This window comes from Alligator mississippiensis, chromosome 10 (genome assembly GCF_030867095.1).
Source record: "Alligator mississippiensis isolate rAllMis1 chromosome 10, rAllMis1, whole genome shotgun sequence".
Taxonomy (NCBI): Eukaryota; Metazoa; Chordata; order Crocodylia; family Alligatoridae; genus Alligator; species Alligator mississippiensis.
The window spans coordinates 18,787,885-18,814,753 of NC_081833.1; the positions used below are offsets into that span (position 1 = coordinate 18,787,885).

Below are 26,869 nucleotides of genomic sequence, written 5' to 3' on the forward strand. Positions count from 1 at the left end.
TACCATTTAAAGGCAGCTTTGTTCTTAATGCTTTTTTTTAAGTGGCACCATAAGTGTTTGTTGCAACAAGTAAAATGTATTAAATAGAAAACAAAACTCCGTGCATTTCCAAGCCTATGGTTTAAAGGATTTAGATCAATAGCATTTTTATATGACATAATTTCAAGTCTTGTGAACACCCAGTCCTCAGGCAATTCATTTTTAAATATTTTAAGGTGTGTTTAGCTCCAGGTACAGTAACCCTTTAATTTACCTAAATAAATGACAACCATATAGGAACTGACTCTAGTACAACAGAGGGAAATGGGAGCTCTTCAGGGATTTATGAATGACCTAGCAGATTAAAAACAGCAGGTCAGAAAGAAGCACACTTGCAGGCATAGGAAGTAAGTATGTATTTTGGATCTGTATATTTAACATAAATCTACACTAAGAACTTTGAAGCTTAAAGGTTAATGGATTTTTGTAGCATTACTGCGAGAGCTGTACTGCCCTAAGTGCGGGATGGGCTGTTGCCTATTGTAGTGAGAAATTAGGGGCAATGAAAAAATGTACTATTACTTACGGGAGTGCCAGTAGCATGCCATGAATTTCCAGAGCAGGAGCACACAATATAGACAGACTGACAACAGGTTTATGTACGGATACAACTTGTAAGCACTTGACTTTTTTAAAAGAGAAGTGGGATATATAAATGATTCTTAGTCATTCTCAAATTTGCAGTTGTCGTTAGATAGCTTCTTGGCTACAGTAGGTTCCAGGTATGCAGAGGGTAGTGACTTTCAGCACATCACAATGGGTGTTCCCTGAAAACATTTATATAGAAAAAGTTGTGGAGACGTATTTAAAGAGTTGACAAATGGGCAAGCAAGGTTGGCATTATTGGTAGAATTAGAGGGTCAGGAGAGTGAGTGGGTGAGAAGGAAGTGATAGTTATGAAGAGATTTTAATCTGATGACAGGAATCTTAACCAGTATTTAGTGGGAGAGCCAGACCCAGTGGAGGAATTTAGAGAGAAGTGTAATAGGGCCAAGATTGTATTCAAGCTGAATTCTCTGCGTGGAGTGGAGGGAAGTGGATATCGGGCAGATTGGCAAGTATGACATTTCAGCAGGCAAGATAGCGAGCGTATTATGCGTGCCTGAACCATGAGGCTTAGTGGCAGAGTTAGAAAAAATGGTGAATTTGAGAGGTTGAGGAGGAAGGAGCAGATGAACTTGGATGCAGCTTGAATCAATGCAGTGCTGGAGTAGTTAAGACTAAGAGAGGGGGCTGGTGGCATACACGAGCGGAAGTTGGGCGTGGGGGCTTGGTGAGAAGGGTGTGAGACTGACATAGTTCAGCTTCAGTTGTCAAGGGGCCATCCAGACTTGGGGTAGAGGGGATGAGGCTGTGGTGGAGGCAAAAATTAAGGAGCCGACTGCTGGTGGGAGCCATTGTAATGGATATTATAGTTTGCCCACCGGTCAGCCCTTTAACCCCTACCCGCCAGGGCTAGGAGCATAAACTCTCTCTGCCCCTCCCTCAGAGGCAGGCAGGGAGGAAAAAGGGCACCCGGCGCGGAGCTGATGCAGTAAGGGGCTACCCCAGACAAGTGCGTGAGGGCTGGAGCCGGCTGCCCCGCTCCGGGCCCTGGTGTGGCAGGGGCCGGGGCGGAGGGGTGCGGGGGCGCGCTTGGAAGGGGCCAGCAGATACGGGGCTAAATTGGGTCAAAGTGTAAGGGGGGGCGGGGGGAGCGGGTCTGTATTAATGCTGCGTGCCGGTAGGGGCAGAGGCTGGCTCGTCTGTCCGAGGGCAGCAGCACCCCTGCAGCCGGCCCGGGGGCAGCTTCCCCCCCGCCCCGAGCATCCCGCCGCCCGCGCGTCGCGCCGTGTCGCCCGCTTCCCCGCCCGGAGCCGCGACCAGAGCCCAGGCGGCAGGAAGCCCAAGGTGGGTGGCTCCCGGGGCAAGAAGGAAGTCGGCGAGCGGCGGGGCTGGCCGCGGCCCGGCCCCCCGCTCCTGCTCCCGCTCCCGCCCGCCGAGCCCGGTCCCGCCGAGCCAGGTGGGCTGGACGCGCTGGGGCGCGGCGCGGCGCGGGGGCGGGCGAGGGGGCGGATTCGCGGGGCCACGTGATTGGCCGCGGCAACCTCCGGCGGCCTGAAAACAAAACCCCGCTGGAGCCAAGCGCCGCCGCCGCTGCACGCGGGGCCGGACGGAGCGGGGCGCGATGGCGGGATGCGGGGGAGCGCGCGGGGCGCCCGGCACTGGCAGAGGGAGGCAGCCCCGCCGCGCCCCGACACCGGCCCGCGGGCAGCTCCCGGCCGCGCCCCGCCGCGGGCCCGGCGGCTCCGCGTGAGCCTGGCGCGGGCGGGCAGCAGCGCCCGGCCCGGGAGGCCGCGCCCCGCGGGGCATGGTGAGTTACCTGCGGGGTGAGCCCGGAGAAGCCTCTGTCTCTGGTGCCGCCTTGGCCCCGTGCGGCGCCAGGCGGGCCCCGGGCTGCATGCACGGGCCGCCCCCGCGGTGCCCTGGGGCTGCGGTGGGGAATCCCTGCCCTGCCCTGCCCTGCCCTGCCCTGCCCGGGCGGGGGGCGCTGGGCTGCCCCGGGCACTCCCCGCCGCAGCAGCAGCTGTGGGGCCTGTGCTGTGCGCGGGGGAGGCTCATTGCGGGAGCGCAGCTCGCGGGGTATCGCAGAGCTGCCCTCCCTGCTCCAAGCACAACCTACAAAGGACTGAGAGGGAGAAGTTGGGGGGGGGGGGGTTGTGCGTGTTTGTGGGTTTACTTTCCCTTGGAGAGGATGAATTATTTAGCAGGCTCGTTTTCAGCTCAGCCCCGGAGTGCTAAAGGGGAGGCTTTTGTGTGGGGAAGGAGAGGAGGGGGCAGGCCCGGAGTAGCCCCACTGTGATCTCCAGTGGGCCCGTGACTGTTTTGACTGCGACAGACACCTGACAGGCACGATGCTCCGGCTGGAGGTTCCCCCTGGAACAGGACCCCACTGAGCCGCTCGCTGTGCAGGCTCTGTTTAGCGCAGTAGTGGTGGTCGTTCTGCTGAAGGGAATGGGGATAAGATGATTCCAGTTTAATTAGCAGTGTAGCCAAACCAGTCGGCTGTGCCTGGGCAAATGTTTAGAGCTTTTGAGCTTTCTATTGTACCTTATAACTGTAAGAAAAATCTCAATGTTCTGTGCAAAGGAAGTACCCCATGCTGTTTGTGGCCTGGGCTGCAGCCTCTTCACATAAATTATTTCCTAAACTACCTGCTCTAGAGGCTTTATCAGCCTGGCATCTGGAGGATATGCCTTTTGTATGGAGATCTGTTCAGGTCCACATCCTGTTTATCCAGATGCAGCTGATATCAACAGTATGTTACAACTGGGGATCACCAGATGGTGTTAAGCAGGTTATCCTGCCCCTCGGTTTTACCTTCTTGAGCGGTGTGAAGAATTCTGGGGGCTGAGCCTGTCCTCCCTTTAAACCTTCTGGCTGTTCTCAGGTGTACAGTTCTCATCTGACAGTATCCCAGAAATCAAACAGCAGCAGACTGTATGTTTTCTTTTGCTTAGTTGACTGAGTCACTGCTGTGTCCTGTGCCAGATGAAGCTGTTGTAATATTGCTGCTAGCTGAATATCGAAAATCTCTCGTGTATATTGTTATTTGCATTGTTGTAAACAGGGTCATTCAAGCATAGTTCCTCTGCAGTGCCTTGTTCCCCCCAGTGTTATCAAGCAACACTCAAATTAAGCTGGATTGCTAGGCAGTCTCCTACCTCTATGTTTACCTGAGTCTGGCATTTCCACCAAATCCTGTGATTGGATAAAAAAAGCTTCTTCTTTTTTTTTTTTTTTTAACTCCATGTTATGGGGAAGGTCCTAGAAGATTTTGAAAGCAAGTCAGCATCTGGCCATGGTGTGGACATGCTTTTTTTGTTTTTGATTTTTGTTTTGGTAGGTTGTGTAAAGTTGCTGAGAAATGAAAGGACAGCCATGATGAAAACTCTGTCAGCTGCAGTAGTTTTGTAGAGTCAAAGGGAAATGTACCTTGAGGTTAGAGATGAGGTGCATAGCCATTACAGGAGAATGTTCTGTTTGCTTTGTGCAGCAGTCAGGGTTGCTGTTCAGAGCCTCCACTTGCTGGACAGAAAAGGAAGTGCTCTGTAGACATTTCTGTTTTGAGGACAGAAGAAGATGGTAATAGAAACTATTTAATAACCCCACAGCTTTGCTTGAAGATCTCATTTGGTGAGGATGGACTATACAAACTCCTGTACAGGTTTTTAGCTGTTGGAGAGGATTATACTTCCTTGCAGGCTTAATTCCTCTTTAATGGTGTTAATACTGTTCATGCCTCTGTCTGATTCCTAATCACTACCGTGCAGGTATTTGTTTCTTATTATCTGTATTGTATAAGCTGCTTCCCTCTCATTGTCTGCCTGCTAATGGTTTTAATCTATGATGCACAGCCTTACTGTTCCAACAACAGATTGTGAAACCTCAGACAGAACCATGACCTTCAAATAAGCAAGTTCATCTGTTTACAAACATGTAGCTGTAATAATTTGATGTTGAAGAAGAAAAGGAGCAGAAGATCCTAGCCACAGGTGCCTGACAGGCATTTTGACTTGAGATTAAAATGCTTTCCCACTAACCTTTGCCCTTGTTTTCTCTCCTTTATTAGAGTAGGAGGAAGTTTATTGACAACGTGCTCAGCTGAACTGCCCAATACTTTTGTTCAGACTACAGTGATAGAAGGTGCATGTGTTTCTCAACAGCTCCTGCATAATTGACCACACATTGGTTATGGGACGCATCATTCTCATTCCCTTGCAGAGGCCTTTTGTTAAAATTCACTAGTTCTAATCATCCGTGGTCGTGCAGTGGATCTTTATACAAGCCACTTGATATTACTCCCACTTTACAGTCTCCTAGTCCTGCCAACTAATGCAATGTACTCATCTTTCTTTATATATTTTAAATTACAGAACAGGATTGAGAAATAAACACTCCTAGAGATGGCCATCTCTCTGAAACCATCATCTTATTGTTTGTACATTGTCTCAGTTTGCACAGTATGTCTCCCCCTCCAACCTGTTCCCAAGTTTAGCAGTGAGCTGAAAAAATATCTCCTGTCTTCTGTTTTGGAGGCTGGGGTTCACAATCTACTGTCTTTCTTAGTAAGAGCTCTGATGGAAGCTGCTATAATGATTGCCTGTGTTTGGGCCCTGACAGTGCTACAGCTATATATATCAGCATCACAGATCCTGATTGCAACATGGCTGTTTCCTGACCCAGTTAACATAATATTAAAAGTTGTATTTTATCTGGGATTTCTTCTGTGTGCATGTTGCACCATTTCCAAGCGTTTTTGAGACATGGGAACAAATTTGGAGGGATTTTTTATGCCTGTTTGCTTGGCTAGGAAAAGCTGCACGCTAGGAGATGAGAGGGAGGAGGGAAGAGATCTGAAGATGTGTTTTCCATCCATTTCCCTAAAATCAAAGGGCAACAGGGCTCCAAGATCACTGCAAACCCTTTGAAATCAGAGCAACCCATATGTTCCATGTATCTTAGCCAAAAGATTAAACTTAAACTACAGGGTGAAGTTTTTTTAGTTAGGCAAAACATTATTAGTCAAGTTGGAATTGAGCCAAAACACAAGGCTTAGCAGGGTTGCAGTTTGTAACTGTATCTAAGTGCTTAGTGCTACAGTGTGTTTAGTTGTAAGATGGCGTGTGGTGTTGTGGAGGATGCTGTATAACTGTTGGTCTCTTGAAAAATGCAATGGAAACCAATCACAAGTGCTCTAGAATGTGTTTTTTGTCTCTTACCTTATAATGCAGTACTGGACGTTAGCTCAGTACCCAAAACGAAAACGTCAGCTACTGAATTGGCACGTGGATTTTTCTCTGAGGTTTCTGAGAGAAACCTCATAGAAGTATTAATATAACAAAATGCTACTTGGTTTTTGATATGAGGTGGGATTGGGGCCCAATTTTCTGGTGTATTTATATGAACATACAGAAGGGATGTCATTACTATCAAAAATTCTTTTCTGGCCTGTAATAATGAATATTCTCTCTGCACCCCACCCTGGAATGCTTTTCTGTTTTCAGAGACCCTCATGTTTTGCAGTAGTTTACTTGAGTATTATGGGGTGTTTGCCCTCAGGCAGAAGATCATAAATTGAGATGTGAAAATGGAGAGAGTTTCTTATCAACAAAAAATGGAATCTTCTGATAAAAGAAGGTAATTTTTCTTAGGATCCTAGCAATCCAGTATACCATCCCTCAGCCACTGCTTGTCTCTTTCACATGCATAGAAAATCTGATCAATGAGATGGATGTCTCGTTCAGCCTGCATGTTAGACTGAGTAGCTCAAGTAGCATGTCAAAAACTCGGATATTCAAGTTAGTGAATATGCCTTTGATGCTTTTTTTCCAAATACTATATTAAAGGAGTGGTTTCTGGCCTGCTAGAGTGAATATTTAAGTGGGAGATAGCATCTCCCATCAGTGTGAGTCTGACATTAAAGTGTTTCAGGGTGAAGGAATAATGAATTACTCAGAGATCCAAATTTAAAAATCTGTGTTAGGTCTCAGTGAATATTATAGCTTCCAATGCTGAAAAGTTCAGGTGTTTCTTTTAGTTTTGTTTATTAGATAAGCTCAGGGTGGCTCAGAATAAAAACAAGATATGTTTTGAAGACATACAAATATTAGAATAAAATAACATGTAATAGAACAAAGTCTCCAGACAGTGCCCCAAACTTAACCGGGCCTGCTGAAGGCCTGCCCAAGCTAAAAAAGGTCTTAATGCTGAAGGTGTCCAGGCTCGCAGTCTAAGAGGCCAGAAGAGGGAGAGAATTCCAGAAGCAAGAAACAGCTGCCAAGAATGATCTCTTCTGTTTTCACCAAACAAAGTTGGTGCATAGCTGGTATTTGCAAGAAGTTGCTCTTGGCTAATCTTAGAAATCATGATAGAATGCAAGGGGGAATGCTGGTATGTAGGGTTCAGGCCTATTTGGGTCTTATAGGTCAAAACCAGCACTTTGAATTGTTCCCAGAAAGCTACAGGAAGCCAGCACAGACTGGAGCACTAGAGCAATGTGTTCCTGGTGATACATCCCTGTCAGAAGGCAAGTTACTGTGATCTGCACTGGCTGCAGCTTCCAGGTGGTCATCAAGGACCCCACCTAGAGCACATTGCAGTAATGTAGCGCTGAGGTTACAAAGGTATGGATGATGGTGACCAGATCCAAATAAGAAAGAAAAAATTGCAGTATTCTCATCAAATGGAGGTAGTGAAAAGTGCTCCTATCCACAGCATGACCTGCAAATCCAGAAGTATTCCAAGGCTGCCAACTTGAGTCGCAAGGAAGGGGAGGCTGACACCCCCCCCCCCCCCACACACACACAAACACCCCCCCCCCCAAATAGGTGTCCATATTCCCCGCAAGTTAGGAGGTCTGCCAGCTACCATCACCTCTGACTTCTCTGAGTTCAGCTTCAGTTGGTTCACCACAGCCCAGCTGTGGACTGAGACTGCAGGTAAGCACTGAGACTGCAAGGCCTGGGTCAGATTAAAACCCGCTCTCTGTCTTCGTTTCATATATAGCCCTGTGACTGAATGGTGACAGTGAACCAGTGAAAGCTATGTAGCTAGCTTGTACAGTGATAAGACATCTTGGATAGGAAGGCTTTGGTGGCATTTCTGTTACTGGCTTTAGTCAAACCCAGCTGGAAGTTAATGTTTCTTACAACCATCCAAGATTTTTTTGCCTGCAGCAGCTCCTTACCTCTGGCCCAGTTGGACATTCCACGTATCGTATTGTTCTCTACATACTTTTGAACATCTGGTTTGTGGGGTTTTTTTTCTTCTCTATTTGCGCATTGTTCTGTTGCTGTTCCGAGAAGGATAGAAAAGCTACCTTTTTGGGAATGAGACTAGCAGTACCATTTAAGATTTATTTCCAGCCTTAACTTTTTCTGTTCTTGAATGGGGGAAAATAGTGCTCTTTTATTTCTAGCTTGTCCTCTTGTTCCCTAAACATGGGATCCTTTGTTACCCTTGTCTTGAATTTCTTTAAGGCAGTTATGTCACCTGAATAGTACTGTACTGGTAACAGTGACCCCAGCTTTTGGTATGTGGAACATTTCTGCTGCTATCCTAGAGCAGGACTGGGCAGTTATTTTGGCTTGGGGGCTACTTTAGGAATTTCAATGAGCTGTTATGTTAGGGGCAGGGGAGTGCTGGCCCAGGACAGGGTCGTGGGGGGGGGGGGGAGCACAGGGCAGCAGTTTATCCTATCAAGCTTGGGTCCATCTGCCCTGCACCCACCATCGGGGGCACCAGATGGAGTGGGCGGGCAGGGTCTCCATGGAGACCAGCTGGGACACCTGTGGGATGGGCAAGCAGGGACCAGAGCTGGGATTGTGGGGTGGTGACAGCATGGGACTGGGGCCTGGGGCAGAGCTGCAGTGTGCTCCCTGCACATCCCTGTGATGAGCACTAATTCTATAGGCAGGGACATGCACAGAGCTGATCACCACTCTGCCCCAGGCCCCAGCCCCATGCTGTCACTGCCCTGCAATCCTAGCCCCTGCCTGCAACCTGCCCACCTGCAGTCCCATCCCACACACCCTGCCCATGGGGGGGAGGTCCTGTGCCAGTTTTCATGGAGACCCTACCCACCTACCCACTGTGTCCAGAGCCCTGGCAGTGGGTGTGGGGCAGCAGAGCTAGAGTCCCCAGGTTGCAGTGCCAGGGTTGGCAGCAGCAGAGACACTAGCAACAGCAACCTGAAGGAGCTGCTCTTGCGGGGGCTGCTGAGAAGCAGAGTCTAGCTTCTGCGCCACCCCCCTCCCTGCCACGCATGTGTGGCCGGTCCCGGGCTGCCCAGGCTGCCCCTTGCTCTTGGGCCGGGTGGGGCCAAGGGACCCATTGCTGGCTGGATAGAATCCCTTGGTGGGCCAGACCAGCCCTGTCTTAGAATGTCTGTCCTTAGCATCTGAAGTGGATGTAACTAGAATTATGGCAATTTTGTGATATTCTTGATACAAGTACATTAGGAGCTATGGTAAAGCAAAAAAGAAAAGGAAAAATAATTTGGGACATAATTCACATTTCAGTCTGTATCCCATGTGAAAGTATAGTTTACGAATTCACTAGTGGTTAGTTAGATCTTGGCCTCTGGGGCTAGTGCACAGAAGCACAGAGTGGGTAGGGGATGTGTTCACTTTCCTCCATGGTACACTTCTTTGGAATAACCAGCGTCCTTCCCTGACCTTGTGGTTTTTGATGCAGATAGCTACTAGAGTAGTTCACGCTCATTGTTTTAAGCTGTAGCTCACCACTTAGTTTCCACAGTAGTTTCACCACTGTAGCTCACCACTTTATGGCTTCCTCGGCAGGCAGTTCAGCCCCAAGACTGTCTTAGGCTTGACCTCCCCATACCATGAAGGTAGACCACATTTCTGTCAGAAGCATGTAGCCTTTGGTTGATGAGGAAGATTGGGGAGAGGGAGCCCCAGTACAGATTTTAAAATGTTTTTGATTTACTTTATTTTCCCTTTTATTTCATTTTTTATGATACCAGATTAATGCAGCATTTGCTTGCATCTGCAGCTTGATGACTTGGTCTTGGTTACATGAAACTTGCAAAACTGTGCAGCTTTATCACTTGGTACATGAAGAGTCATTTCACAAAACCTGTTTCTTTTATGACTTTCACTTTTCCTTGTTCTTTGCTGTAAGTTCAGTACCATCAGGCTGCTGCTGCTACTTTCAACTTCCTTCTCTACTTCCAGAGGCACATTTGGAGGTAGATGTAGGAAAGCATCTTGGAAACTGCACATATGTGCATATACATGAAACCAGAAAAAAGCGTTTTCATTGTGGTGCAGCTTATTTGGATCCTTCCAAAAATGTTTGCCTCTAGCCTAGTAAAAGCTTGTGTTGTGACAATCCTTTCATATGTAAGACAAGGTAGGAAATGTGCTCGCTGACACCATGATGTCCCTTACCTTTATCTTTCAGATAAGAGTTGGTGCAAGTGCTGAAGAGACTCTTTATATGAGTGGGGAAAGCACCTGCCATTCTGAAATAGTTCAGGCTAAAATTGTGTTCAGTTATGAGTAAGCTCACAACCAACAGCCCCTGAAAAAGTTTTCATCACCTGAATGTTGATGGTTGAGATAGATAAGCTCCCCACTCTACAAAGCTGCTATGCAATATGCAGTTGATAGCTGCAGCAAGTGCTTTCTTGTGGCAGACAAATGAGTATTTGAGTCACATCCTCAGTTCACCCAAATCATACCACCGTGTACAGCAGTTAAAACCTCAGTCATTTTAGTTTTCTTACTGATGTAGAAAGGAAGTAGTCATGCCTAGCTGCTAGAAAGGTTAGCCCTGCCCTGGGGAGGTATATTTCTCTTTGCCTTCTCCATTAGGGCATAAGAGATTCATCTCCTGCTCATCTGTCTTCTCTATGAGCATATGGTAGTTGAGGAAGGACTCCAGAGACAATTCTTTGAGCAAAAGAAGACGTAGACATGAAAGGGAACAGGCTTCTGGCATCCTTGTCTGTGCCTATCAGTCTTTTTTCCCCATAAAGCCAAGAATTGGTGAACACTTCTAGTACAGACATTCATAAAAGACAACCTGGTAGAAGGAAGGAGCAAAGCTGTGGAACAATTGCAGTGTATTATTTAAAGGTCTTTATCCATAATTTGGATAAAGTTCTCCATTTGAGACACTGTTTACCAGCTGCTACCCACAGGGAAACACGTTTTGCACATACAATAGAGAGAGAATTGCACAATCTGGTGTCCCATTGTTTTCTCAGCATATATCCTTGATTTCATTCTCCCTTCTCTTTTCTTCCTCTGCCCCCCATAATAAAGGGAGTGAGGGGGAAGATGTAGAAAAAGAAGGATTAGACACAGTTGTGTTCTCTGTATAGTCTTAAGTGCAGGGACTCCTTCCTAGGGCCTGTAAGGGGAAGTCCACCCCATAGACAGTGGCTTGTCACTGACCTGGTGAACTAGTTGGGAGCAGCATCCATCACTCCTGTTCTCCATGGAGCTCTAGAAGGGGTGGTCTGCCTGATGCCCAGTCCTTCCCAGAGCTGTTGCTGAGGCAGTACAGCTCTCCTTCTGGATCATGGTGTATGCATGAGAGGTCACCAGGACAGTGAGTGCCTTTGTTTAGGCAGGAGTGTGAAAGAGTGGAGGCAGTATCCGAAGGTCAGACCTTTGGTGCCTCAATGCCTGCAGTTATATGCATGTCTAGGAAATGAACCCAGGTTTCTGGCATGGCAGACAAGGATTCTACCACCGAACCACAACAGCGGGTACTGCAGCTCACTACCCAGGATAGTGCCTCTGAGGTAGGTTCTGGCTCTTGAGCAGAATAGCTTGACAGTGCTAAAAGAGTCAGTCTCTTATCTCTTTTTGATGATCTTCTTGCAGGGCAGTGGTGGTGGAGAATGGATATGTTGTCCCTATTTCTTGTTGATCCACCACATTCCAAATAAGGAACGTATATTGATTTTTCTGTTGTCATCCTTGTGCAGCTCTTGTTTACTGGAACCTTTAAAATAAAAACGTGTCAATTCTGGAATCAGTGAGCAACCCCCCCCCCCCCCAAAAAAAAAACCAAAAAAACCCAAAAACCACACACAAATCTACATGTTGATTGGCAAATAGCCAAACTAGCATTTGAAAAGGCTATCTGCAGGCATCAGTTTCTGTTTCACTAATTGTGTCTGAACTCTTAACTCATCATCTCATAACAAACTTCTGGTTTTAAATAATTGCTTATTCAGTGAGGGGAAATGATGGTTCATCTCTTCCTACCCTTTTCCCCTCCCCACCTTATCTCTTAAGACGCACACCCACCCACCATGCTTTGCACTCTATGAATAGATTCAGTTTGGGTATGCTTTTCCTGGGGTAAAACCAATCACACGCAGTACGAACAGAAGTAGTGTGTTCTGCTTTGCGGAAGTACCATTCTAGAAAGTCAAAATGTTAAAGCTCTGATTAAAATATTGCTATTTTTGGATCAGTGAAACTCAAAGTGTAGGTTCTTTGTCATCTTCCCTTACTACTTCCTCCTAACCGATGCTGTGATCTAAAAGCAGGTAGAGCATTTTCACTCGTTGCCATAATTTTTTTTTCCTATAGCACTATTCTTCTGTAGAAGAAATGCTACTCAGCAGTGTACTTTCCTGACTTTCTATACTTGCATTTTCTAAATGTTGTATATAAAAGAGCAGCAGTATTTAGCCATGTGGATTTAAGAACTGTAGAGCACTTCTATTCTTGCTTCCCAAAAGTGCAGTGGAAGGCAGATTACCATTCTCTGTTCCTCTGCCACAGGCTGGCCAAATGCCATTTTTGTTTCTTCACTTTTTTGATGTTCTGTTGTTAAGCCATATGAGGAAAACCAGTGGCGAGCTGGGTGGGTCTCTCTAACGTGGTCCTGAGAGGTTGGCAGACTTTCCCTGAAACAGCCCCATGAATATTTACTCTGAGAAACCAGGATTTGGTTCTCTGTGCTTCCATAATGCAGAGGCTAATTGTATGAAAAATATGAACAATTGGAAGAGGATCAAAGGAAGGAGAAATCATAGAGCTATAAAATGTGAAGGAGGAAAAAGGAAAGAGCTTGAATCAGGAGAAAATGAAGCTAACTAAAAAGAATTTAGAAAAACATTAAGGAAGAATGGAGAAGATGGCCCACGGAGTCTTTAAATGGAGATACAATGGTCTCCAAACCAGCAGAAATGCCTGGTTCTTCGAGCTGATTCACATTTATATTCCAGGGTAACACATATCTTAAATAATGTCTATTAAAGAAAACTAAAGATACTTATTGTATTCGAGGCCCTATATTGTGCTTGTTGGTGGGAGAAAGTTGGTTAAACTATAAAAGACCAATCAATCGCTGAAGCCACCATGTTCTAGCCTGACCCCTTTGTCCAGGCCCCAAGTCTGAGATTCTGTCCCTGTCTAAACAAGAAGAAAGGTTATAACTATAGAAGGATGCCATGAGGAAAACAAGTAGATCAACAAGGTTGTGGAGACTGTTAAAAGAAAAGATTTTAAAAGTGTAGCTTTAAAGCTATACTTGAGCTTCCACAGAGATGGCACAGTTCGATTTTTGTTTTAAATCGGTATATAACACACAATGATGTAGATATAGGTTGCAGTAATCAGTAATTTCCTTTCACCTCTTTCTACTGATACTGCTTATTATAAAAGCATATAAGCAAATTGTGTGTGTGTACACATGCCTATCCTTAATTTATGTTAATTTGCTTTACTGATGGAGATTTCTGAGTAGTTAAAGGACAGCATTCTGGCTCTCTCAGTATTTATTTGTATATAAAGAAAGTAGGTAATGATGGGCAGCAAACAGTCAGGTTTTTTTTGAAAGCTTTAATAGTTTTTCTTCACTACTACTTCTCAAAGCTGCACCTGGTCACAGTGCTAGAAGTTGCATCTGAATAGAGGAAATGGTTACAGAGGTGTCAGAATGAGAACACTGAAGAGTGAGTTTCTTTGCTCATGAATAAATAGTTGCAGGGGCAGGGTGCAATGATGTTAAGAAGGAATATTATTATTCTTTACTTTTAAAAAAAATAAATCACAATGAACTACTATCCCTTTCTGGGTTTTTTGTATCTTAGAGGAAATTGTCAGGCTGGATCCAGGGGGGCGCAGTGGCATGGTCACACTCCCTTCTGGCTGTGCACCACTTGTGCAGTTAGTTCTCACTGCTCCTAGTCACGTCTCATACAGCCACAGACAAAAGGCCCATCTTCATCCTCTCTATAATTGCCCTTCAGCTATTAGAAGCCTTTTCAAATCCGCCTGTCTTTTCTTCTCCAGACTAAATGACCATAGTTTTTTGGGGTTTTTTTCTTTTTCAGCTTTTTCTCATAAGTCATGCTTTCCAGAGCTTTAGTCATTTTTGTTGCCCTGTACTAGACTCTTTCCAAATTGTCCACATCCTTCTTGAAATGTGGGACCCAAAACTTGACACAGTACTCCAGGTGAGGCCTCACTAGTGCTGAATAGAGCAGCAGAATTGTTTCTGATTTGCAAGTGATGCTCCTATTAATACAACCCTGTATACTGTTGGCCATCTTTGTAACAAGAGCATGCTGTTGGCTCGTATTCAGCTTATTCTAGCCAGCTCCTCCTCTGCAGTACTGCATCCTTGCTCAGTTTGTGTTTGTGCATGCAGTTATTCCGTTCCAAGTGCAGGACTTTGCACTTGTCCTTGCCGAATTTCATTTGGTTGACTGCAGACCCTTTTTTCCAATCTATCCAGGTCATTCTGGGTCCTAGTCCTATCTGCAAAACTGCTAAGCATGTATGCAGTCCCATCTTCCAAATCATTAATGAAGATGTTAAACAGTACAGAGACCACTGGGGAACCCATGTTGATACCCCATCCCAGCTAAACATTTAACCATTGATGACTACTTGTTGAGCACGCTGATCCAAACACTTGTGACCATCTTACAGTACTTTCATCCTGTCTATATTTCCTTAGTGTTTCTGTGAGAATGTCATGGGAGATTTGTGTCAAAATCCTTGCTAAATCAGAGTACCAGTACATCGCATCCACTGTTCTCACCACATCTACAAAGCCTTATCATAGAAGGATATCGTGTTGGTCAGGCATGACTTGCTCTTGGTGAATCCATGCTAGTTGTTCCTGGTCACAGTGTTCTCCTCTTGGTGCTTTACAGTAGATACCTTGAAGACTTTCTCTGTGATCTTTCCAGGTATCAAGGTCTGACTGTTTGGTCTGTAATTCCCTGGATCCTCCTCCTTCCCCTTTTAAGATGGGCACTATAAATCATCCTGGTTTTCATCTGACCTCCACAAGCTGTCAGAAAGGATAGTTAATGGCTCTGAAATTACCTTAACCAATTCAGTAGCCTGCAGAGCATCCCATCCAGGCCGGATGTCTTGAAAGCATCCAACTTCTTTAAGTAATTCCTAACCTGTTCTCCTATTACTCTTGGCCGTTTGACTCCTTCCCCATCTTTGCTGTTAACTGTGCTCATCTGGTAGTTGCCTGTATTTGTGAAACCTGAAGTAAAAAGGCATTACATACTTCACCTTTCTCTGCATCATCTCTAACTAGATTGCACTGCATAAAGGACCTGTGGTTTCTGTGCTTTTCCTCTTACTCTTGACATACTCTTTATATTGCCTTTTATGTACCTAGCCAACTGCATTTCAGATCATAGCCTCACCTTCCTAATTTTTATGCCTGCATGCCTGTTATATTCTGACAGGCAAGGTTCAGCCTGCACCCCTGCGTGATATTCTTACACTTCTCCTTAGTACTATGAACAAGTTTTGCATTGGAAATGTCATCGCCAAACACCTCATGCAGTATGTTTTCTTCTACTTTTAGATTTATCCTGACTATAGATTAGGACTCTGATTTAGAGATAAGATTTAGTAACCTGAATAAACGTTGCATAGACATTCCACCTCAGAAAGTTTTTGCAGTACTGGAGGTCCTGTTTCTCTGGGGTTACTTTTATCATTGCAACAGAACAGTGAAGAGCCTCATGAGAGATTTATCTGTGTCCCTAAGGCAAAAAGGGTGGCACCATCCTACTTTATCCTGCATGTGCAATCTCTCCTGTGGGCCATTATAAGCAAGGGGTCATGGCTTTTTCCCCGCTCCCTTTGGAATAATCTGCATTCCCAAGAGATTTATAGAAGCAAGAGTCAACTATAACTAGAAGCCCTGACTCCACTGTGGGTTACACTGTAATAGTCTCTCTTCCTATAACTGAATGGGGGCATGTTGAGTTGGCCAAAACCCGCTGTTCTTGGTTAAAAATTATTACTAAAAACATAAATCCCAGTGCATGATGTTCAGACTACCTTGGGCTCAGGATTCTCAAGTACTGAACCTATTAGACCACTTTGTACAGTACCAACAGGAAGTCTTTTCCACAGAAGCCTCATTTTGTTGAGAGGTATCAGCTTTTTTGTGTGTGGTAGGCATGCCTAAACCCCAGGGAATTTCTTTCCTTCAGAAAGTGCTGGAGTAAATTTGTTCTTCCTCTCATTTTTCAGAATGGTCGTGGTGGGAACATGGTAAATCATTTCTAAATCATGTCCACAGGACCCTGTTCCCTACTTCAAGCTAGAACTAAATTCAGTGGGAAAGTCCCCTCCCGACGCTGGGTTTGCAGCATCTTGAATTCCATTGCAAACCAGAGGGTTTTCCTGAATTAAATATGAACATGAATAATGCAGTTGATACAGCATTCCTTGTGTTTGTTTATTTGGATGTAAAGCTGAGTATATTTTAATTTGTCCCCTGTTTTTCAACTGAGCTGCAGATTTTTCTTAGCAGTGCATAACAGAATGGTAAATATTGTTAGGAGGGAGCAGAGTGTTTAGCCAGGAAGGCAGTTGGACATTTTGGAACTTGGGAGGCATTTGAAAATTTTGGAAGCTTCTCATTTCTTCCCTTTCCATGTTTCATGTAAACAGCTCTTTTGGCTGTCACAGAAGGGAAGAGAACCTCTAAGCTCGAGATGGTGGCCAGCGCATGGAGCTGTGGCAGAGGGTTTTGTACACACATTCCGTGCAGCGTCTGGATGGAAGAAACTCTGCCAAATGGCCTGGGTGGTGTTTATAAGTAATAAAATCCTGAAGAGGGACTGGAAATGGTTGGTGTTTGTACTAGGCCTAAAATGTCTTCAGTGTTGTATGCGTGTACTTCAAGGAGTATTTAGTTAATAAATGTGGATTTTTCAAACAATTCACTGAATTATCAAATTGTCAGATTATCTAACATTCCTTTTCTGGTCCCTGGTTGATTTCACTGCAGCCTCAGCAAGCATATCTGTTTGGTGCATGTGTGTCTTGCTTTGTTTTCTTTTCGTGAATACTGAGATTCAGACCTTAGAAACTACCAGATACTTTATTGTAGTTTATGTTCCGAGTTCAGAAATGCGTTCCCTGGAGACCAGAGACCACCACTGAAGAAAACTGCTTTCTACCAAACTGACTTAGATAGATAGATTCTTTTCTGTCTGAATGTGTGGGGTTCTCTCTCGAAGTGCTGTGAATCAGACTGTATATTGGCCCACGACTCAAAAAAGTGGGCTTGAGGAGGTCTAGCTTCATTTGGAGGTGCTAAAAGAATTTGGGTAAATTCCTTTTAACATATGTTGTTTTGCATACTGCACCACAAAATAAATAGAAAAGAAGGAGGCTAGTTCTTAATGGCAAGTTTCTTCATGCAGTGGTGAGACTGAGCACAAGATGGGTAGATAGAGTAGAGAAATAGTAAGAGTGAAAGTAGAGGTGAGCCAATACATCAGTCCAATATTGGAGTGGTACCAGTCTATAAAGAAAATTGACTGCATCAGAAATCTGCTTGATGTGGCCGATAATTTGGCTGATAAATGCCCCTGCATGTGCGCAGCCACTGAGAAGCACAGCCCAGCAGTGTGGAGAGCTGCATGCAGCTGGTAAGTCCATTGTGGTGGAAGGGGAAGGGGGAGGGAAGAGGTGTTGGGGAGCAGATGAATGCCCTCTGTGGGGGGGGGGGGGGGGCAGGTGCTGCCCAGGTGGGGTAGGTGTGGGATGGAGCTGCAGCTTGTCTGGGAGGGGGCGGGGGGGGGCTCCCATTGCTGCTTGCACCCTGGGAGAGCATGGTGGGGGAGGGGGGGAGGAATGTGTGCTCCTAGATATGCATGGGGCATGGTACAGCTGCGGGCTGGAGCTGGGGCTGCACCAGGCTCTCTTTGGAAGGGGCTGGCCTTGGTGCGGGGGATATGGAGGGGGCTGCAGCCACCCCAAATTTTGCCATAGTCCCTCTAGCCCCACTTCTAGTGCCACCACTGTCATGCGCCTGGCACAGCCCCAGCTCAACGCTCCATCTCCACCCACATTCTGGGAAGAGCCGAGGCTGTGCCGGGTGTGCGGTAGCGGTGCTGGGGGCAGGGCTACGATGAAATCTGGGGTGGCTGCAGCCACCTCCATAGCCCCATCCCCCACCAAGAAGAGCCTGGCACAGCCCCAGCCCACGTCAGCAGCCCACCTGCCCCACACAGAGCTGGGTGCACATGTGACCCCTGCCCCCTGTGTCCTCCCAGAGTGTATGCAGCAGCAGGAGCTGCCCTCCCCAATGAGCTACAGCGCCTGCCCCATTCCTCCCTCACCACAGGGGGCATTGATCTGCCCCCCATGCCCCATCCCTCCCTCCTTCACGTCCGGCACAACATACTTACCAGCTGCACACAGCTGTATCGGAAGTTGGTTCAGTATTGGCTGATATGCCTCCTTAAAAATCGGCTATTGGTATCGGCCCCCAACATCTCTATCGGTGCACCCTTAAGTAAAAGGATTGCACACACTTGTAGAATTCTCAACAGTTTACTGCACAGTAACACATGACAAGTTAGTCCAAGCAATGACAAAGAAGCTGTCCTTTAAATCTCTCTTAACCCTGTTGTTGTAGATCATTTTAAACCGTCTTTTCACACACCAGTACATGAACAAAAATTAGCTTAAAATAAGGAAGGAACCTGGTTTACTTTGTTTAGCACAGCAGAACATTGCAGGTATAGTATGAATATACAGAATTATAAAATCTATTAATGAAACATTAAATGTTCCTTGTTTGGTACCTTGTTTGGTAGTAGGGTATTGTATCAGCACAAACAAAATATAGACTGGGCTGAACTGATAGGGAAGATTCTGGGGTCTTGAAGTATACTAAGGTTGGCCTTTCTGCGCTAGAGGCTAATACTGCCTAAAAGTTATTCTCTGGTTTTGATGAGAGGATTTCATATAATGTACTACAAAATAGTTCTTTAAGTGGTGTGGGCTTGCCACATTTCCCCTCCCCACTTCCAAATATAAGAGGGTCTTTGAAGATTTGTAAAATGATAATAATCTAATTTTCCAGGTAATAATTAGTTGGGGGGGGGGGTGAGTGTGACCAAAATATGTGCACTGGTAAGTATGGGAAGCTTCCAGGAAACCAATTCTTAATATGATGTCCTACAGTTATACCCCAGGGAATTATGCAATTATGCACCTGCGTAATTTTATGCGTAAAACGTATGACTGCGCATAATTGCATAATATGTCATTACCTGGGGTGTAGCTGGTGAGTGGGAAGGGGAGCTCCTGCCTGCAGGAGAAGGGGATGGGGATGGGAGTGTGTATGGGGTTTGTGGGTGGGTGTGGGGTCCCCTACCACATGCCCTCCACACCATGGTGCACATGGGTGCCTGCAGTGCTGCAAGCCCCATGTGCTGGCATGGGGCCAGCCCAATCTGGCCCAAAAGCATCCACCAGCAGGGCAAACTGGGCTGGCTTTTGCCACCACCTGCAGCCCCCAGGATTTGCTGGGGGGGACTTTATGGGTGGGAAGGTGGCAGGGGAGACCACACAAACCTACCCCCACACATAAGTAATCTGCATATATTTCTAAAGAAGGTTCAAATAGTGTTGTTTAATTTTTAAACAAACAAATGTAATTAATTTAGCATAATCTACAATTTTTCTGTGTATAATTACCCGGGGTGTATAAAGTTGACTCCATGTGGGCTACTAATAGGCTTGAAGGATGCAGTAGGTGGCAGACCAGATGGAGACACAGAAGCTTTCCATTCCTATGGCATATTTGTATGTTAACCATGCGTTGCATATTGTGCTGCTACATCAGTTGAGAAGATCATTGTATCTGTGTTTGTGTTGCTATTGTTGAAGTCGATTTTAATCCTTTGAGGATTTGGTGGAAATCAGTTTAGAGAGCTTTGTCTCTTTGAATGCCTGTTGCAGAGGTGGTTCATTCTTTGGAAACGGAGGCATAGTTGCAGGACTTATATACAACCAAAAGACCTTCTTCTGAAGTCTTTCTTTGCACAATCAAAAGGCTTTTGCTTCAGTGTTTCATGGAGGGTAGAATCTACCAGGTAGATTCTACCTTGATAACTGGAGTATTTGAAACAGGGAACTGTCTGTACAGATAGAGATGCTACCAAAACAAACGAGTACTTAAAAAAACAAAACAAAACACACAAAACAGTTGGAGATGGAAGTGATTGTCTTGCCACAAAGGTGAGCCACAGACAACTTCAGTCAGTGTGTTCTGTTTACCTGAAAGAAGGAAAATGGAATAAGGGTATGGAGCTTGGTGATAGAAAGCTTGAAGATGCAGGAATAAGAGCGAGGTAAATGTTGATATTGGGGAAGATGGCAGGAGTAAAATGAGCTAGGGAAGGCAAGAGAAGGAAAATTCTGTAGAGCAATTTCTGTGCGTTCTGCCTAATTTAAGTCCTTGCTACCTAGTTAAACACTTAACTAAAAACAAAACACAAAACTAGGATTTCATTTAAATTGGGAAGAGACAAAAGTAGCATGTATATGTTTAAATAAATCCTATAGAGAAGAATGTAAATTCACCAAGAACACGGAGGAGACAGATCTGGTATAGATGGGCTGTTTACATAGATGTTTTATGTGCTTGAGGATCAGGCTTTCTTGGAGTAATCAGATTCTTCATTTCTATCTTGTAAGACATTCTAAAGAAACTTTGCTTCCATTTAGAGTGCCACTTAAATAGCAAAAGGAGATCTATAAAAAGGAATGAAAGATTAAATATTTGTATGTTTCTCTCTCTCTCTCAAAGCAGAGTTCACACTCTAACAGGCATTCTTAGATCATGACATTTCTTTTTACAACTTTATTAGATAGTAAAGCTAATAGGGGGATTCTTTTCTAGAAGAATTACTGATGGGCGTTTTCCATCATCAAGCAGTAGAAATGATGAGTAGTGAGAGGATTGATACTGGTGTGGCAACAGTAGTATTATGTACCTGGCCTCTTATAGACTACTAGTGAGTAATTTATATCATCACTACACGTGTGTGGATATTGTTTGGACATATTTAGTCAGTTTTAATATTGTTTAATATCTAGTCAGTTTACACTATGCTGATCAAATACGTGGACAAAAAAATCTTCTTGGTTTTGCTTAAGCATTGCAAGCTCCATGAAAGCTAATCAAAATTAAACTATAACTTAATGATTATTAAATGTTTAAGCTACTCCCCAAAGATTGCTTTGGCTTCTGAGATTTGTCAGAGACCTCAGGATATGCACACAAGTGTATTTTTAAAGTTTGCTAGTGGGGGAATCTGATTTTACAGATACCAGAGGCTGACTACTCCAAGGGTATTAATGCTCTAACCATAGCAAGACTTCATCAAGCATGTGACTGTATCCTAAGAACTCTGTTTGTAGGTATGGCTCTAAAGTGATGGGCTGACAGCTCCACATCTGATAAGGACAATTTTTTTCACCTGTTCAAAAACAGAATTTTTTTTTTTTGTTCTTTTATGACAAAAATGCTTTGGAATGGCTTATGGACCAGATTCAGGCTAAACTTGCTTAATAAAATGTAACCATCTCTTGGCATTTTTATCGACGAACTTACCTGGGATGGGTGCTATGGATCCTGTAAAATTCCAGGATTTCTTAATGACAAGAACAAGGCAGTTAACTTTTATCCAGAAGACTTTTAAATTATCTGGATCTCTTTATTTGAAGGACCACTGCACTAGTTAATTCAGTGTTCTGCTGTTTTATGTTGAAACTCCATATACAGAACGCAGAAGAACTGCGGGGAAGGGGGGTGGGGGGGTTGGTTGGTTGGTTTTCTTGATTTGAATAACTCTTTAGAGGTTTGCTCTCTTGCTTTCTGTTCAGGGAATCTGGCGCATTCCCGTGGATGAAATCGACCGCCCAGGCAGTTTTGCATCTCATATGAACCGCTCTATTGTCTTGTTGCTGAATGTACTGTCACAGCTCAAGGACTCCAACACCTTATTGAAAGTCTCATCTATGCTGCAAAGGACCCCTGACCAGGGAAAGTAAGATGTTTTGTGTTAGCTTATGATTCTTTCCTAATTTTTTGAATTAGTTGCTCATAATTTTTCTGTTGCAAGAAAAACAGTTATTCTGCTTTGAGGAAATAAATGCTGATGCATAGCACTACAAATTATGCTTGTGTTAAAGAAAAGAACATAGGTCAGGAATGTGAATTAACATGGCTATGAGGAATTCTGGCTACTGGTGCGAAAGGATACTGAGACCTGTGCCTCCAGAGTTTAGATTCTCAGCCATTCTAGAGCTACTTGGTACTCTCTGGAGGTGCAAGCTGCCAAGAAGCAGGTTTTACTGACTTACTGTGGATTCCTGTCTTCCTGTGAGAAGAATCTGTCTGGGGCATGGGCCAGTATTGCACTTATTCAGCCCTCTTTTTAGCACCTGCCCTCTGGAGAAGGGTTCGTGGCGCAGACAGTAGGGGTGTGCAAAACAGACCGTATTTGATTCGGCTGTCTGTTAAAGCTTTGCACAGCTCTAACAGACAGCCCTGTGTCCCTGCATCCTTAATTAGCTGAACAACCCCAAACTAGGTCTTGGGAGCTGACACTAAGACAGTGGTCCTCAATGTTTTTAGGCTCAAGGCACTTCCTTAGGCTCAAGGCACCCCTTGGAAAATGTTGTCTTTTAGTTTTCACTCACTTTTTGATTGCAGAAAAATAATAATAGAGCGATTTTTCCTTTTGCTGCAAAGAATTCAGAAAGACCTCAAAGGTCATAGTGGTTTTTAACACTATGAATTCCTATTTGAGATATTTGGGTTTATTTTGTGAATTGTGTTTGTATACCTAACAGTGCCAATATTGTGTGGCACCCCACGGCATTTCTTAAAGAATCTCAAGGCACCTCGGGTTGCCATAATACCCTGGTTGAGAATAAATGGTCTAAGGCCTTGTCTAATAGGAGAGTAATCTAATTTTATTTATGTTAACTTTTATTTGAAAAATTGCCATTTAAACTTGACTGTGTATGTTTGCATCTTTGGAAAGGCCAGGCTCTAAATATGACAAGGAAAAATTGGAGAAAAAATCTTGAGGCAAAATTTTCAGTTGGTTACCAAGAGGGAAGCATTAAAAGTGCATCTACATGTTTTTAAGAAATGTAGGGTAATATCAGTGACAGTTGTATTGTAGTGGCTGGAAGCAATAGGCCACTCAGGGCTGTCCCTATGGGGGGGTGGGGCAAATCGGGACAACCACCCCAGGCCCTGTGCTTTGGAAAGGCCCCACAGAACTGGGCAGAGCAGCCGTGGCAACTGCTGCCACTGGCTTCATGTCTGGCCGCTCGGTGCACCAGCGTCGAATCTGCCGCCGGCTTACTTGCGTCTGGGGATGGGGCCCCACACAGGTTGACTTGCCCCGGGTCCCACACCCTGCACCCTGCTCGGGTCGTCTCTGAGGCCACTGCATGTGTTTGAGCGTATATGTGAGAACTTGTACTTCTCATGTGCTGTAGGTGTTCATGAATGTATTGTCATATTCAGCAAAATTGAAGGCCAGAATGGTCCTGATTTTAAAGCTTTGTTACCAATATTCTAAAACTGGTACCAAGCCCACCCATGGCTGTATAGAGCAAAATCATTTAGAACTTTAAAACTAAGTTTAAGGTTTACAAGATTTACAAGATAACTCATCTTGTATATATGGTCAGCTAACATCAAGCAGGGCAAGCTGCAGTCACTTGCAGAAGGTGTAAATGTGAATTGTTTTGTGTGTGTTTGCCAGTATGCATAAACTATACAGGCAGTGTATGGGTGTGTAATATATACACACATGCATGTATACTTGCTATTTTAAGAGGGCTTTTCTTTTTTCACTTTAACTAAACTCAGAATGTCAGATATGTACCCAAAGTCCCAGAATTGTCATTAATTAAGTACATTTTCACCTGAAAACCCACCAGTATGGCTTAAAGATGTGTTCTCAACAGATTTCCTCCAATTAACATTATTTTTTGTTGTACTTGCTGGTTAGCACTTTTGTGTTGACTCACAGGCCTTTTAACAGTAGAAGTAGGGTTTTTAAAGATAGCTTGTCTCCCTTCGTCTCAAGTGGCCATTTTCCATTGTTGTGTGAACCACCCTAGTGTTCAAGCTAATTTAGCATATCTGACCTCCTTTTTGGAGCGAACCAGATTTTTGAATAGCAAAAGCTTGCAGATTTTAAGGTGCAGGAAAGCTTCTACACTGGTTTTCTTCATTATTCCTGTTTATGCAGGCAAGATACCAAGAGCATTGTTGATGAATGCCATCTTTCCTATATATTGGGAGCAAGAAGTTTACATACTGAAGTTATTTGGTGTATGATTAATGTAAATGTTTGCTGCCTTTTGCAGTTTACCTTGTATTCTGTGTGCTATTTATTTTAAGAATTTAATTTTTATTTGTTCTTGTTTTGAAGTCCTGGAGTTTCTGACAGTTTAATTCCATTGGTTACATTCTCATTTTGGCACAGGAAGTACTTAAGGGATGCAGATCGCCAGGTGCTTGCCCAACAAGCCTTTGTTCTCACAGTGAAGGTGTTAGAGGACACACTCAACGATCTGACACAAGTAAGAAAGTTTCTATAAAGATGTTGAATTTTTAGCAAATAAGTTTTGATTCACTAATGCCTGGCTATAGGTAGTTAAACAGCTTCCCAAACCTTCTGTGGACCAGTTGTTATTCATACTAGGGCTGTGCAAAGCTTTGAGTGCTGATTTGATTCAGAGGAGGTTCGGCCCGATTTGGTGGCTGAATCTCCAAGTCCAAATCTAATCAGGGGACCAATAAAAAGGTCCAAATCGATTCACAGCTCTCTGAATCTTCAGGAACGATTCAGAGAGCTTTGATTCAGGCAGTCCCCACCAGCTGCGGCAGGGAGCTGGAGCCGGACTCAGAGCTGGTAAGTAGGGGGCGGGGAGGGGACCAAGGGGGGGACGGACCCCTGCCAGGCCCCATCCCCTGCCTGCTCCCCCAGCTCGTAGTGCGTTTAAAAAAAACAAACAAACAAACCCCCCCACCCCCACTCTCTGGATGCTGCCAGGTTGGGGGGCAATCCCTGCTGCCCCACACTGCATAGGGGCTCTGCCACAACCCTCCTGACCCCCAAGCCCTCCCCATGGCTGCACTGCCCACTCCAGCTCTGGTCCTTTAAGGGAAAAAAACGTAAAAAATTTCAGACTCACCAGCTCCTGCTGTGACCTCAGGGCTTTAGGGGGCTCATGGAAGCACCCCGCGGGGGGCAGTGGGGATCACCCCCCCCCGCCAGGCAGGAACTGGTGATTCCGGGGGTTTGGGGGGGGTTCAGGGGAGGGTTCTTTAAAGGGCTGGAGCTGGGGTGGGTGGGACAGCCATGGGGAAGCAGGGGGTGGGCCGGAGGGCTTATGCAGAGCTCCTCACTCAGTGGGGGGCAGTGGGGATTGTGCCCCCCCACCACCTAGCAGCACCCAGTGAGTCGGGGCTTTTTTTTTTTTTGCAAAGTGCCGGGAGCTGGGGTGGGCAGGGCAGCCATTGCCGGGGATGGGCCTGGGTGATTTGGAGCTTTAACAGCAGCTGAATCACCGAATTGAATCGCTGTCCCCCAAATCAACCAAATCTGAAGTGAATACTAGCCGCTTCGCACAGGCCTAATTCATACCCTTTTTATTTATTTTTAATGCATTTATCTAGTGCACCTAAAATTTCTCTTGCAATAGTCTTACTCATTTGTAAAATCCAGAAATTAATCCATTTAGGGGGGTGGGGTCTAATGGGTTTGATTCTACTCTTTTTTTTAAACGTGTAAGTTGGGAACTCCATGTGATTTAGAAAAAGTGCACAGAGCAAAATCTGACCTGGGATCTATAGTTAAATGACTGGATGTTTCACTAGCAAAACATCCTTTAGGTTTTGATTTTGTTTCTTTAATGCCATATTTAATGGGGGGGAGCCCCTAGTCTTGGATTTGAGAATGAGATTGGGGGGGGGGGGACACAAGTATCTGCTGCTCCAGCTCTGACCCTGACCCAGGGCAGACTATTTAACTGCTGCAGTAATGGATGTGATGAATTGGAGGTGACCAGTGAATAATTAGATTTAGTACATGGAAAATTATAGCAAGTTTGTACATTTTCTATGTATAGAATGTAATTATTGGGGGGGGGGGTGTCTTAAATTCAGAGTAGTTTTGGAGTCAGATAAATAAGGTACTACTACTTCACCACATTCCTTCACCATGTTATGTGAATAGTTACTGTTAAGTGGTATTATTCATAGATTGTGAAAGGAGTAAAAGAATAGCAAGTTGTATTTGTCAGATTTCTACAAAGATCACTGACTGGCTGAGTTGGTACCTACCTATCATGCCACACTTGTCCGCAGATAAAGTGGTGTGAAATTAATTCTGTTGCAATTTAGAAGAATATAGGTGAATAAATCAAGGGAAGACTTTAAGTCTAAAAATTTGAGGAGCACCAGCAAGCAAACTTGCTGAAAATGTCCTTAGCAGAGTTGGACCCATCTGTGTCTGTTGAGGTCCCTTCCAACCCTAGCATCTATGAATCTATGTCTAGCAAGTCCTACTAAACCCAAACTGAAGAATTTTAATATTAGCTGTTTTAACAGCTCTAGTCTGAGTGGAAGGAATATAGAATTCACCTTAAATTTTTATAGGTTTACTGTTAGATCAGTGTCTGGCATAATATTTTAGTCTAACCACAGGAAAAGGATTAGGTCAGAGCAACCTAAAGAGAGGAGGTGAAATGTTGAGGTTGGTTTGTAAAGTGCCAAGAGGAATGGCTTTGTGTTTGGTTTCAGTGGGCACGTCTACATGAGATGCTTAATGTGCAGTAGACTGATTGACTGAACATTACAGTGTTATGACAAAAACCATGTTATTAAGCTAATGCACAGTAGTATTAGTCTACTGCGTGGTAACTGTCATGAAAAAAGCATGCAATTTCACTAATGTTTAGTGGCAGCC

The 26,869-nt window shown here is 44.8% G+C and overlaps 1 protein-coding gene across 9 annotated transcripts in view; it reads left to right on the top strand.

Moving 5' to 3' along the window:
• The window catches only part of CABIN1 (calcineurin binding protein 1), a 219,028-nt gene that overhangs the window by 149,513 nt on the left and 42,646 nt on the right, over positions 1-26,869 (top strand). For 6 of the 9 annotated variants that reach the window (XM_019493692.2, XM_059713507.1, XM_059713506.1 and 3 more), the window contains exons 30-31: positions 21,726-21,916; positions 24,383-24,479. In XM_019493692.2, the coding sequence (XP_019349237.2) occupies positions 21,726-21,916; positions 24,383-24,479 (288 nt within the window). The remainder of the gene's footprint in view (positions 1-21,725; positions 21,917-24,382; positions 24,480-26,869) is intronic. The other 3 variants (XM_019493689.2, XM_019493691.2, XM_019493694.2) reach the window with 1 other exon arrangement.